This window comes from Pleurodeles waltl, chromosome 6, assembly GCF_031143425.1.
Source record: "Pleurodeles waltl isolate 20211129_DDA chromosome 6, aPleWal1.hap1.20221129, whole genome shotgun sequence".
Taxonomy (NCBI): Eukaryota; Metazoa; Chordata; class Amphibia; order Caudata; family Salamandridae; genus Pleurodeles; species Pleurodeles waltl.
In genome coordinates, this window is record NC_090445.1 from 212,391,919 (window position 1) to 212,407,031 (window position 15,113).

The 15,113-nt window shown below is 43.7% G+C and overlaps 1 protein-coding gene across 1 annotated transcript in view; it reads left to right on the forward strand.

Moving 5' to 3' along the window:
* Positions 1-5,273, forward strand: part of TMUB2 (transmembrane and ubiquitin like domain containing 2) — a 79,452-nt gene extending 74,179 nt beyond the window's left edge. The window contains exon 4 of the mRNA XM_069237865.1: positions 3,261-5,273. Coding sequence (XP_069093966.1) covers positions 3,261-3,615 — 355 coding nt within the window. The 3' untranslated portion in view covers positions 3,616-5,273. The remainder of the gene's footprint in view (positions 1-3,260) is intronic.
* The last annotated feature ends 9,840 nt before the right edge of the window (positions 5,274-15,113 follow it).

The window sequence follows — 15,113 nt, forward strand, 5'->3', positions numbered from 1 at the left end:
ATTACAGTCAACATATCAAGAGTACGATATTTGCAGCACGGAAACTCACCCCAAAATGTTTTGCAGGGCATTACTTTTACAAAAAGATTTGCTCATAACTCAGCATGTGGTGGTCCTAGGACAATGGGACCACCTTCAAAACATTCATGCACTATGCTAAATATATGGTTACACTGCATTACTTTCCGCCTTTCTGTTTTCATGTGGTTATGCTAACTATATGGTTACATGACCATGTTTCTTACAGGTGCTATTTTTATTGTGGTGTTCTCTAGGGGCTGTTCTGAGCATAACAGTTGACATACTACAAAATTAGCTGGCATGGAATCTTACCCCATAATGCTTTGCAGGGCATTACTTTTACAAAACATGTTGCTCATAACTCAGCCTGTGGTAGTCCTAGGACAATGGGACCACCTTCAAAGCATTTACCACAGTGTGCCCAAGGTACTCAGTAATGTCTAACAGCATGGTTTCCGTACTAAAACCCGTGCAGAAACCGGACTGAAAAGTGTGCAGCAGATTGTGGACCTCCAGCAATGCCGACAATTGGCGATTGGTAGGCAGAAGAGCTATTAGCAATAATTCGCCCAGTCTGTAGCATCTAATTTCTTTTCCACAAGGGGACAACCATAGTATTTTTTCCAGCCCAGAGGAACCATGCCCACAGGAATTTAGCGTATTAACCAGATCAGAGGCCAGCATAGAACTCACTGTTCTCATGATTTCCTGTGATAAAGGATCTAGCACATAGCCTGATTTAGTGGCCTCCAAAAGTGCAATGAAAATGATTTTATCTAAATCATGGAAGGTGGTCAAGATGGGAATTGGGGGACACAAGTGGATAAGAGCACCGATTTTTTGCCGATGGAACATTAAAAGAGGCTTGGACGAAAAAGTTGGCTAGTAGAAATTTGCGGTTGGTTACTCTGTGCCATTAACTTTTAGGTAATGTGGCCAATTAATGAATTGGATACAGTGATTTGTCGGCCGCAGTGGGCTGTATACTAGAGGTTTGCTGCTCCTGTAGCTTTACTTGCCCATCCTGCTCATACTGAAGGTGGTTCTCATCCCACAGTACAAGCCAGACATGGTGGCTTTGTCAGTGCTTGTTTAAAAAAAAGTAGCGGTGTTCTCAGTCTTTAACTGTAATATACCAAAGTTGTGCATGTGGAATGAACACTTTGGTTTTTGCTTGTATCTCAAAAACAGCGGAACGAAAATACTGCAAATCAAGAAGACCCCAAATAAAGGCAAACATTTAGATGCCTGCCATATCTGATACATTTCGTTCGGCCATTATTTTAGTGTACACAGCAAATGTTGCTTATGAGAATTGCGAGGTTAAATCAATGAGTTCCTATTTTCAACCCCACCCTGTACTACTTACCCCCTACACTAGATTGTGCCAAATTTGACAGCATTAATATCAGCCTTATGAATTTATGAACCACAATTTGTTGGATATATTGGTCTAAGGGGTAGGCGCAATGTCATTAATGAAGTAAAAATGGGATTCCTTATGGAATGTTCTGTCAGTCTTTCCTACAGAGATGTGAAGTTTTGTAAAAAATAAATATATTTATACAACACATATCCTTGAATGCTGTCATCTGGAAAGCTGTTATAGGGCTCTTTTGAATCTGTATCAGAAGTGGATAAAGGCCTGTTCCTATATCTACCACAACAGTAGCACTGATCGAAGTTTTGTGTACAGCATGAGTAGGGACATCTTAACCTCCTTTAGCTTCTCGGTATATCAGTTGAAGCTGTGACAGTATGTTGACGGATGGTAGGTGCAGTTCGTGGAAAGCAAAAACATTACTTGTGAGACCACCGTGGGTGGGAGGCAACTTAATTGTTATTTTTACAGTTGGTAGTGATACCCTAACCGGTATGAGTGGGGATCAGCTTAACCTGTTTGTTCACCGCCAGTAGGGATTGTGTAACTTGTATGGCCATATTGGCTAGAGGCATCTTAATCTGTAAATCCACAGTGGCGGAGAGGCAATTCAAATAGTTTGTGAATCATAGGGTTAAACAATCTAAAATGTCTGTGCACCTTCGGGAGATGCAGTTTACCATACATGTGCACTGGAAGGAGATGGAAATAAAGGCAGGCTAATATGTAGATTTGCAGAGGTAGGGGTTAACTTCCATGTTCAGGTGGTTTAGGACAGTGCTACCCTTACTGGGTTATGCTGGTAGGTAGGGGCAGTGGTAGCCTAACCTTTATGTAACTAAACAAGTGAGGATGGAGGAAGAAAGGTGGAGGAAGATAGAGAGCTGTGTTAATTGTCTCTCCGCCTGGGACAGTGACAGTGATCCAGTCTGTAGAGGGTAAGTGTATGGTGTAGGAAAGTCTCTTTTGGCATGGTTACCCTCACCTTTTGCCTGTTGTCAGTGTGCTTAAACCTTTTTCACTGGGATCCTGCTAACCAGGACCCTAGTGATTGTGCTTTCTCCTTTAAATTTGGTTACCTTGGTACCCTTTACACCCCAAAATTGACATACTGGTGTTCCCCTGTAGGTCCCTAGTATATGGTACTTGTGTACCCAGGGAATTGGTACACCAGGGGTCCCCCATGGGCTGCAGCATGTATCATGCCACCCATGGGAGCCCGTGCAAACTCTGTCTGCAGGCCTGCCATTTGTAGCCTTTGTGAAAAGGTGCATGCACCCTTTCACTGATGGTCACTACACCAGGCCACTATAAGTCACCCCTATGGGAGGCCCTTCCAGCCCTAAGGGCATGGTGCAGGTCCCTGTGTTTGTGGGTAACCCTGCAAGAGCAGGGTGTCCCTTCGAACTCCAGTTCCAATTCCTTGGACTTCGTAAGTGTGGGGAAGCTGGAGTGTGACCAGTGCTTTGCTTGTATATTCGTAAGGCCACTTGTAGCCTGACCTATATGTATGCTGAATGGAAGGTAGTATATACCCTGTATGTACGTTGTAGGAGGGTATTGGTACTGTATGTGCAGCTGGGTGAAAACAGTGATTGCTTTTCTTGCAATTTGGTGGCAAGAGCATTGGTACGACTGTTTGCCTGGGTGCTGGGATAAGAGACACTGGTAACTATTTGCTCCAAGTGAGTAGGTGAGCTGAGAGCTCGAACTAGAGAAGAACTAGAGATTACTGATAACATTCAGTACGTGTTTCTGTAGGATATGTTTTTCTAAGAATGTATCTTCTAAGAATAGATCACACTGCTTTGCACTGTCCAAACTAGGGAAATAATATTCTCTCTTTTTTTCTCAAAAGCAAATCATTTCCTGGCCAAGAGAACCAGCTGAAGCTCATATACCAGGGGCAGCTGCTTCAGGACCAGACACGAACCCTCCGGTCCCTCAACGTCACTGACAACTGTGTGATCCACTGCCACGTCTCACCTGCCAGCACTGTTTCGAGCCTTGACAATGCCGCTGTGGTCACGGAACCGGCAGGGGTCACTCTCAACTTGGGCAACTTAATGCTCCCCATCTTTGTGGCAATGCTGGCTGTGATCTGGTACTTCCGAATCAACTACCGTCAGTTTTTCACTGCCCCAGCCACAGTCTCCCTTGTGGGTGTCACAGTCTTCTTCAGCTTTCTTGTATTTGGGATGTATGGCCGATAACCAGGAACAGTGTGTGGGGATAGGACATTTCCTTCTTTTGATCTGCTGGACAGTCTGGAATTACTATTAAATTCGTTTGGTATTGCTGATGGCTGATGAGGAGCATTGGCCAGTGGGCTTCTGGCACACAACTATTAGGTGGGCGCAGTATGTCACACCTAGTCCATACATAGAATTTAATCTGAGTAAGATGCAACGTAGCATTGCTTAACACTTCACTGCCTGAGAACCCTTCTCCTGACGTTGACAGTCTTCCTAGTTCTCTTTGTCAGACTTGGACATAATTTATTTTAACATCTGGCTGTGCCACACCTCCCATGTTCTGAAAACCCTCTGATATTGTTTATTAAGTTAACATTGTCCCATACCATTGCCAAATCTTTAGTAACTTTGCTCTCCAACAGCGCTTAGGTACAGCTCACTTTGCTTTATTTTCTTTGTTTTTTGCTGTGTGTTCTAAATAATTTTGCTCATATATTTGTGAATCACAGAGACAGAATGAAAACTGTCTTGAGCAACGAATGGGGAAAAGGACTGGAGATGTTACGCTACTTGCAATACAGAATGTTATACTAGATGCCATGAATCAAGAGTGACATTTATTCTTGCCATCATATGTGTACAAAAATGTAAATCCCACTAAAAGAGAACTCCTTTCTGACTATCATCAAGTTTTGGGATAGCGCAGTCTGGACACTGCGATCTGTGATATAGAGACAGCGACCTGGCACTTCATTGTTGTCACTGCAGTTCTAACTCGATAACTTGGACTTAATCTCTTGTAAGAGCTGTAGGCCAAGATTTTTTGTGCATGCTCTGCTCGGTTTTGTCACCCCCCAACCCCCCCCCCCCCCCCACCCCACCCCACGCTGTGTACGTACACGCTGGTACAACAATACACTTCAGACTGGGGCTATCCCTTTGTCAATTTGCCACAACTGGACAGTTTTATAATTGGACACTTCAGTGGCTTTGGATAGAATCTGAAAAATGAAGTAATGCTTGCTTTGGTCTGCTCTTTACTTCAAGAGGGTGGACCTCACTGAGGTTGCAGGAAGAGATGAAGGATGGGTGGCATGCAAGCTTGTATTTGATGCAAAAGATGCTTTGTTCTGAAACATGATAAGTCTTCTAAACTTGCAGTTGTGTGTGTCCTAAATACTAGTGGACATGTGAAAATGAAAAAAAAACGAAATACTAGTGGACATGTGAAACTGGGGGAAAAAAACAACTAAAAAGTGAACTGTTCTAAAGATCACGGTTTGGAATAATATGTAGGGGAATTTGTTTTTTGTGGTCTGGTGCAGAATTTTTTTAACCAATGAGTCAGGTTCTCTGTTTTAAAGAGCTTGGGATTCACATGGAAATAGCTAATACAGTGGTTCCCAACCTTTTGACTTCTGTGGACCCCTCTTTATCATTACTGGAACCCAGGGATTCCCACTGAATCATTATTGTAATCCGGGGACCCCCCTACCAAGTCATTACGGGAAAGCAGGGGACTCCGCCCTAAACATTGTTGATGATTTGAAACGCAAATTAATACATAAAAAATACAGAAACAAGCATTCATCAAACACATACACAAATGCAAACATGTTTTATTTAATTTGCAAACAAATGTAAATAAATAAATAAAAGTAATAGGAAGGTTGGAATTTTTCTACGTTCAGTTGAAGCCAGACATTTTCTGGACTATATTCTGTTTGATGCACCTGCATTGCTCCCATGAATCAATCTGAGGATACTAATTTAATTTTTAGCCTCCAATTCCAAATTCCTTGACATTTACAGTACTTTTAAAAATTGTCAATTGTACATTTAGCCACTTTATTTATATACATCTTATCTGATAGAAACTGCTAGTTGCAGATTCCTTACCTTAGAATTTCTCCCAGGCATCAGAATGGATCGGGTCATTTTTCTTCAAGCAGTACCTCTACTCCGTGTCTATCGTTGGTGTCGTGGCCACCATGATGATGTTGCAGTCATATATAGGCACCACCGCGGTGTGTAGACATCAATTTCTTTCTTTCAGCACCAGCCTGTTTGGAGAACGGGAGAAGAGCTACCCTCAGTAAATTTGTGACAAATTTTTCAACCTTTTTGTCTAAGTTTTTCAATACTCGGTGTAGAGAGATATCTTCCCGCAAGACCGGAATCAAGCCGTGTGACTCCTGTCACCGCGTGATATCTGTGACTGGATCCGCACCTCGTGTTTTTGTGGTGCCTGGAGCGTGATCATGACCTGAAGTTGTGCTCCGACCGCCGGGCCATAAACTCGAAGACTTTGAGGGAGCTGTCCCTAAAGCTCATGGCAGCCCGGCGCTCGGTTACGCGTCGCTCTCGTTCAAGAGGAGGGTCTCGAAACCGCACACAGAGCCATCACCACTCCTTGTCCTACTCCAAATCGTCAAGACCTTCAGGTCACAAGAAGAAGTCGAAGAAGAACAAACGTTCTTCGACTTTACACCGTCACTCGGAAGATGCGACGCAGTAGGAGTGTTGACGCTCTAGGCCTCCGTCCTCAGAACCTCTGCCTGTGTGGGCTCCGCTCCTCTCCGATTTTCTGGGAGCCGGAGCCACTCCTGCCCAACTCAGAGATTTTTACGAGGCGATGCGCCTCATATTTTGGGCAGGCCATCCCTCCTGTGATGCCTTTGGGCCAGTAGGGTCGGCTTTGGCCTAACCTCCAGGGGGCACCCCAGGATCTGTTACCAGATCCCTACCGGTGCCAGTCATGTCATCACCACCTTCCGTGGCATGGTAGAGACGTTGATGCTTCCGACGCCAGTCAGGCCCACGATGGCTGCCAACCCCATACTCATTCCTGACTCCGATCCGTACCTGGAACAACGTCACTCGATGCCAGTTCCATCTTCCAGGACTGTGTTCCCCAGATTGGATATTGACCCTTATGCCAATGGGTATGGGTACGGTGAGAGTATGGAGGAGTCAGTGTACCCTTTAGCATTCCAGCTAGAAGATCCTGAAATGGACTGGGCTTAGGAATTGGGCAAAGCAGTGGTCTCAACACCTCTCCTGACGCTGGCGTTCTTCCCCCCCCTAACGTGGCTATGAAGAGGGAGCCTCATATTCAGTGGTGGTGAGAAGAGCGGTCGAGATCCTGTGCCTTGAGCTGCCTTCGGTGGCTATCAGGACTAGCCTCCTGTCAGAGATGCTTCAGCCAGGGGCTTCCTTGTCTGAACTCATTTTGCCTTTAATGAAGCCCTTACTGATGTCCTGCTGGGGACGTGGTCTAAACCCAGCACAGGTGCTCCTGCCAGCAGGGCAATTGCCCGCCACCATAGGCCTTTGCCTAAAGACCCTAAATTCCTGACCCGACATCCCATGCCTGAGAGCTTGGTCATTCAGGCTTACTCTTCTGATGCATTCTCACCCGCACCCCCGGATAGGGAATCAAAACGACTGGCCGAACTTGGGAAGAAGATGTTCTCTTCCTCCAGTCTGGCTGGAACATTAGGCATATCCCTGGTGGCTCAACATCTGGTGGGCACTCCGAACATCCGAGCAGACAAACTCAGCCGTCAATGCATGGTCGGTCACGAATGGCCTCTTCATCCGGAGGTAGCGCAAGGTCTCTTTCAGCAATGGGGAGAGCCTTGGTTAGATATGTTCGCCTCTGCAGATAATGCGAGATGTGAGCTGTTTTGTGCGCTAGAGTTTCCAAGGCGGCACTCACTCTGCAGCACTTTTTTGTCTTGATTGGAACTCAGGCCTCCTATACACCCTTCTGCCAATACCACTTCTTCCCAGAGTTCTGAAGACTGGGCATGAAGAGTATGCTATCCTGAGCTTCTAAGCAAGGCCATCGATCCTCCACTTAGACTTCCTCTTTGGGAGGATCTTCTGTCTCGGCAGCAGGGGACGGTTCTGCACCTGAACCTGTCCAGTCTCCGCCTTTTTGCATGGAGATTGAGTTGCCACATTTGACAGCTTCCGACCTTCTGCCCGAAGTCTGTAATGTTATCTTGGCAGCCTGGCGTCCCTGCACCAAAATGGTATATGCCTGTAGTTGGAACAAATTTGTGGCATGGTGTACCAACAAGTTTGTTGATCCTCTTTCTGCACCTCAGGTTCTTTTGTTTGTTACTCTCTTGCCCAGCAGGGCTTTGTTCTGGGCACCCATAAAGGTTATCTGTCTGCAATGTTTGCTTTCCTCAGACTTATCAGACCAAACCTCCTTGTTTAAATCTCCCATTGTTGGGAGATTCTCAAGGGTCTTACCCACATGTTTCCGCCTGCCTCATTCATAATGCCCCAGTGGGATTTGAATTTGGTACCTCATATGTGCTCCCTTTAAGCCCCTTCATAATTGTCCTCTTCTGCTTCTCACTTTATAGACAGCTTTTCTTGTAGATATCACCTCTGCATGGAGAGCGAGTGAGCTGCAAGTTCTTTCTTCGAAGCCACCCTTTGTCTCTGTCAATCCTGAAAAAGTGGTGCTTCGTACCAGGGACTCTTTCCTCCCTAAAGTCATCAAGCTCTTTCATGTAGGCCAATCCGTCACCGTGCCTACTTTTTACGCACCCCCACATCCTTCTCATGAAGAGGAGAGACTCCACCGTCCGGATCTAAAAACAGCGTTGAAGTTCCACCTCAGTAGTACCAAAGACTACAGGGTGGACGATCAACTCTTTGTTGATTATGTGGGTGTGAAAAAAGGTTGTGCTGTGCAGAAAAGGACAATCTCGATGGATTGTTCTCTGCATCGAAATATGCTACACTTTGGCTAAGAAGCAACCCCCTGAGGGTTTGCGTGCTCACTCTACCAGAGCAACTGCCATAGCCACTGCGTTAGCAGGCAGAGTTCCAGTCCTGGATATCTGCCAGGCAGCAACGTGGGCGTCCCTACAGATGTTCACTAAACCTACTGCCTAGACAGTCAGGTCCACAGGGATGGCTCCTTTGGCTGATCAGTCCTGCAGGACTTCTTAGTATGATCTTGGCTCGTAGACCCACCTCTGGGATGGTATTGCTTGGGTATCTATTCTAAGGTAAGGAATCTGTAACTAGAAGTCTCTATCAGATGAACAAGTTTCTTACATTTGGTAAAGAATTATCTGGTAAAGACATATTCTAATTGCAGATCCCTACCGACCCACCTATTCTCCCTGCTCTGCGAACTGATTTCTAGGGATAGGACTCCCTTTCAGGTCTGAGTTCTGGCGCACCAGTCTCAGTGTTCTTCGTGGCTCTGCGCTTCTGGCGTGGAAAGTCGTGAAAAGCAACTGACAGCGCACCGGGATGGTGCCTATATACGACCACAATGTCCTCATGGCAACCACGTCACTGACGCCACCTGCCGGCATATAAGGGTACTGCTTGAAGAAAAATCTCCGTATCCAGTCTGACGTCTGGGGGATATTTTAAGGTAAGGAATCTGCAACTAGAATATGTCTCTACCAGGTAATTTGTTATTGAAGGTAAGTAACTTGTTCATTAATTTGTTAATAATATTTAATTTTCTAAGCAGTCGCCATCCTTGGAGGAGGCTTTACGACCCCCAGGCTTTCCCGGACCACAGGTTGGGAACCACTGATCTAGGCCGTAGCTCTCTGAAACAAAGGTTTGCTAATGTAATTTTGTATCAAGCAAATGAAAACCAAACTGTGGGCGCATTCAGTCCAGTGAACATGCTGCATGACAATAGTGATTTTTTTAAAAATGTATTTATAATAATTAGAAAGTGTGCAAATACCAATAGGCGCACTGGCGTCTGAAGCATACTATAAATAACAGTCCCCAGTCAGCACTTCCTTAGAACCTTAACAAAAGCTTCAACCTTTTTTCCCTAAATTCCAGATAATTAGGAAGTTATCTAAAATCCACAGGTAAAGGGTTCTCCAGTGTGCAGCAACTTGATCAGAAAATCCCTAACACCCAGATAAGATTTCTGAATCTTAAGTATATTAAGAAAGCGTGTCCCAGAGAGCTTAAGGTTCTGGCCGGCATGAACCATCAGACCATGTTTTTGATTAAAAAGTAAATGCTGTGCTAGAGTGCTTTAAAAATGTAGAAACGTTTGATTATAATAGGTTTGTGAATTGGGAGCCAATGTAAGGCCCGCAAGTGGCCGGAAATGGAAGCATGACGGGGGGAGTGTAAGAAGTATTCTATCTGGAGCATTCTGCATCTGTTGTAACTGGGAGATAGTGCTTGAAGGCAAGTACCATGCATTAGCATAGTCTTTGCATGCACCCAGTGTAGCTTAAAGAGTCTGATAAGAGCTGCCCTCTGAAAGAAAGGTAGAATTTTCCTCAAGAGTTGGAGTAAACCATGCAGTAGAAACCTTGTCAGTTTAAAGGGTTACTCAGCATCGAATACAATCCCTAGATTCCTGACTGAGTTATTGGGGAGGGATAGTGGCCCATGGTGTCCAGCAACCAACCTAACGACCAGCTGAGGGGTGGCTACGAAGAACCATTACCTCAGTTTTGTCATAATTAAATTTAGGACTTCTTTCAGACATCCAGTTAATCACTGTTCTAAGGCTCAATTGGAAATTTGTTGCTGGCCAAAAAAGTATTTCCATCCAGTCAAAGACTTAGCTAAATGTCATCTGCATAGCTCATGCATGAAAGATGAAATGATACATTGAAGTCTGCCAGAGGATCCACATATTGATTAAACAGAGTTGAACTCAGAGCAGAGCCATGAGAGATTCTACAAACAATTTGAGTGGACGAGGGATTAAAGGGAGGCATGATGACAGTTTGAGCATGAGCTGTTAAAAGGAGTGGATCCAGTCCAGAGCTCTTCTTCTAACTCCAAACCCCTGTAATCTCTTCAGTAATTTGTCATGGCAGACGGTATCAAAAGCTGCTGATTGTCTCAAGAATATCAAGGCAGCCACACCTCTGATCAAGAAGCATCCATAGCCCAGTGCTACCAGCCCTACCTCCTTGCCACGAAATGCCCTGAATTCCACTTGAGCCGGGGCAAGGAGAATTATTCTCAATAAAGTTAGATAGCTGAGAATTCACTTCTTTCTTTCAGTTTAACAGCAAAAGGTACCCGGATATTGGCTTGTAATTACTTAGTATGAACATTTCCAATGAAAGCCTTTTGATGACTAAAGACTATAGATGCCTGTTTCTAGTTTGGGAGGGGGGTGTTTTAAAATGCCCGTTGACCAGGTCACAAGGGACAGGTGACACAGAAACCATTGCCAGGTGAACAAAGTGGGACATGGATCATCTGGAGAGGCAGACTAGGCCTCATGATCGTTCTGGTCTGTGTGATAATATATAGAAATTTAAACAAGTGGTGGTGGTGGTTGTGCCTAGAAACAATAAGGCCACAGATAGGGCCTGTTGAAGCCTACAGAAGGAGAATCATGTTAGCTTGGGGGAGGTAGGGACTGATAAATATCCAGAATGTTGTGAGCCAGCAAGGGAAACACAAAGCATGTCAGAAGGCATAAAAAGTTGTGGGATACTAGCTGGTGTACAAAATTCCTTCACCTCTCAAATCATTTCTATAGAAACATTGTTGCTATTGAGAAACAACTGGCATAGTAATGTGTATGTGCTGATATGGTTTCCGCTTTATAGGCTCTGAAATCAGCTGTGTGTCCATCTTTTGCCTCTGGCAGATAGCCATTACACCATGTTGTTCCACGTGTTTCAAAGTTGCTGTAGCAAGGAGATTTGCCATGAAACATAACCGCTTACAAAGAAGCAATAGTGTTGAGGGTAGTGAAGTGCAAGAAATAAAATTGCCATTGTTCACTTGTATGTTGTTAACCCTGCAGGGCACAAAGAGATGTATTCAACATTGCATTCAGTTGTTTTGCGTTAATATTGCCAAGTTTACGCCTGAAAGTCTGATGTGACAGGACTGGTCCACTGACAAGAGGGGTCCACACTCCGAAAGATGTTTCAAGTAAGTCTGGGAAAAGACCAAGGTCATGTGGGGGAAAGTTCTGACACAGTCTTCACCGGTGACACAAGTCCAAATGGTGTTCTAATAAGTGTTTTGGCTCATTCACCAGTTGGGTACCAGTGTGCACATGTGCTCCCAGTCCCAAACCGTTGGCACAAATAAAAAAAACATTTTTAAGTGAGGGGAGTCTGGGTGGAGGTATCACATCAAATACCACCTTGTGCATTCCACATACCGAACAGTCTCCAAACAGCTAGACCATGGAGAGAAGACTGGATGAAAATGGTCACAGTAGCTGGAATCGGCCATTTAAAAGCATATCTCATAGCAATTTTCCGCCGGTTTGCATGTTCACCTATTAATTAAAATGCTGCACCCCAACACTGTTGACACAAATAAGAGCAATATGATAAAACCTACCCATGAAAGTTATGCAGAGGCAAATTTTAAAGTGCTGATATAGGTAGTTTTTACAGATGAAAGTGTTTCTTCACATGCTTGGTAGGATGAAATACTAATGGAAGCTGGAAGGCAACCGATTTCCCTCCATAATGGGATCTTCATAGGTAGCCATTAAAAGAGAATAGCTGCATCCTTTTGGAGATCCTGGAGACCTACAGCAAGGAGTAACATCTTCCACATCATTTATGTTTGCAAATATATGTTATGTTTTTGTTTCAGAGAATTGTATATTCCTACATTGCTGTCACAATGGCATTGCAGCTCTGTGAGAGTTTGGGTAGCTTCAAGATTTCATCTTGAAGATTTGGTTACAGATCAGAGTTTCTATTCTGATTGTTTAAGCTAGGTCATTCATGTATATGTTTGATTGCATGTATGTTGTAATGGTTAATGTTGTTTTATGCATGTGTAAGCTGAGATCTTTACAATGTGGGAGGAGGGGTATATATTCATGTTCAATGGCATGTGTGGCTGTAGATACACATGCTTAGCATAAGCTCGCTATTTAGTGTTGGATCCGGAGTGGTGCAACTTGTTATTCTTCAAAGAAGCTTTTCAAGTCACAGCATCGAGTGACTCCTCCTCTCGGTGATACTGCGCATGGACTACGAGTCCTTTGTTAGATTGTTTTGTCCGCAGGCGGGAGAGTGAAGTAGTGTGAAGAGAGCAACAGAGAAAGAGATGTCCATGCAAGGTACATACATATGTACAATATTTACATGTTAACATAATTGCATTGTCCACAAGCGTCCGGGGAGGAGGGAGGGCGCATGTGAATCTACAGCACTACATGCCACAAACAGATAATTACTGGTAGGTAACATCTTCCATCCGATGGATAGTGTGCGGAAGTTGCAATTATTCAGAAAAGTGTTCTAAGCACTGCTTGCCCAACATTGGTTTGTTGACACGCTAGTACATCTACACAATTGTGTTTTGTAAAGGGATGTGGTGTAGACCATGTAACTGTTTTCCAGATATCTACTTTAGATATGTTACCTATAAATGCCAACAAAGCACCTTTTTTCCTAGAGGAGTGTGCTCTAGGGGTCATAGGTAAGTGTTGATTTGCTTCAGCACAGCAAGTCTGAATAAGAATCGAAGAAAAACAGGTTGTACCACTCCAGACCCAAAACAAGATGGCGAGCTTATGCAAAGCATGTGAATCTACATGCCACCAACAGATATCTACTGGTAAGTAACATTTTCCTTCTGAGATGTAGGGTTGGTCTGAAGTAATTGAGAATATGGTATCTTGTTATGGCCCACAGTTTGCCTGTAAGCCAGACTAGCTGCAGAGTGTTGGGTGGATCTTTGTTTGGTTAGTTACTTGTTGATATGGAGTGAATAATAGTGTATTTCTGCAAAATGCCTACAACTTATTTACAAGATCACAACCTCTCCTCCTCTGACAGTCATACCCCTGCAATCTGGCAAAACCTAACCCCCCCAGCTCATCTATTAATGCCCCCCAAAAAAACGGGAATCACTGCTGTGTAAACACGCGCATCTAAAGTGTGTTGGTGTTTGTCCTGTGGTGAAATGTCTACAAACCTTGAAAAACGCAGGAACTTTTCTCAAACCTTACAAGTGAGTCACTGACAGAAAATACCTTTAGCATGTTCATCATTCCAGTCTTCAGCCAGACTCCTACAGCAAAGCAAGCATTTGCAATGTGTCTCGCTTTTGCTTGAGTTAAAGCTATTAGCGTTGTAAATATCTAACTGGACTTTTCTTGCCACAAAAATTGAAAATGAAAAATAAAACAGGTGACATAAGAGAGCTGATTTAAAGCGTCACGGCCGCCATGAGCACGAAGGAGAGACACAAAAGGAAAAAGAAGTTTGCTCGCAGTCAAACATATCAGCAGAATTGCAATTATCCATGTAACAGGGTCGATGGCCAAGGTGGTAGCGAAACTGCCCAAGGAGGGACAAATGTAAAGCATTTACCAATGATAACAAAGGATTTTTGAAAGGCAAGCCCACGAACGAGTGATAGTGATGAGCATGCAGTGGGTGTGGTTAAAAGCCCATAGCTAGATTACAACACGTCAGAGCGCCTGTGCGCTCAACCTAAAAAGGAACACTGGAACCAGGAAAGATATACATACAGGCAGTAAAGACCTACTAGGGGAAGAGGGCACTATCTTCTGCTACAATGAGAAAAAGCCCACAAGCCACCAAGCAATAACTTCCCCTCTCCACTGACTGTAGTGTACAACAACCCAGAAATATGGAAATATAACAATATAAAACAAAGGTATTTTCAAGAAGGCTGTGATAAACTATATTGTATTTTCGTACATAAAAAAAAATCTTTGCCTTGCATGTTTACATGTACCTCTGTAGCATGCACAATAACCCTGTGAGCTAGTTCGTGATGAGTCAAACCTGTGACTAAGACTTCACATGCGGATTTCTCCAGCAAGTGCTTTAAATTCCAGAGTTTTGGGGATTTTTATATTTTATGTTTTTTTGTTATTTGTATATTTCTATTGTAGGAGAATGTGATTAGGGCTGATAATAGTACATAATGCATACAGAAATTAATTCTTACTTCAATATATTATAATTAAATAGATTAAAACAGTCATAAAAGGCATGATATAACCAGGACTATAAGAAGAGTTAATCAGTGCTGCAGCAGGTTTATATTTAAATCACTATATGACTGTTCTAAGACCTATTTAGTTTCTTCTCAGGAAGTTTCCTATGAGTCAGGTCAAAAAATGTAAGCGCTCTTGTGCAGCTGTCATTATCAAGACACTGAAGACATTTTAAATATGCTAAGCTTTGCGTCTGCACATTATAGTGTTTGAAATTCCTCTTTAGATAAATGGATCAGCTGCCAGGCAAGGCTGAACAAGTGCATAATACATATTTTCTTTTTTTTTTTTTTCTTTTTTTTTTTTACAAAGCGTTCATAATCAACATGTCTGATTAATAGAAAACAAGCTCAATCTCCTGCAAATTGAATACGTTTTGTGAAGCAGTCTGTGCTGCAGAATTGTTCCCTTCATCGTCCCTTATTTAGTCAGTAGGATAGCACTGAGTTTCCACAAGGGTAGCCCAGGAGGGTTCAGAGAACTACGCCGCTCTTTGACGCTTTGGAGTGTAAACAGCCCT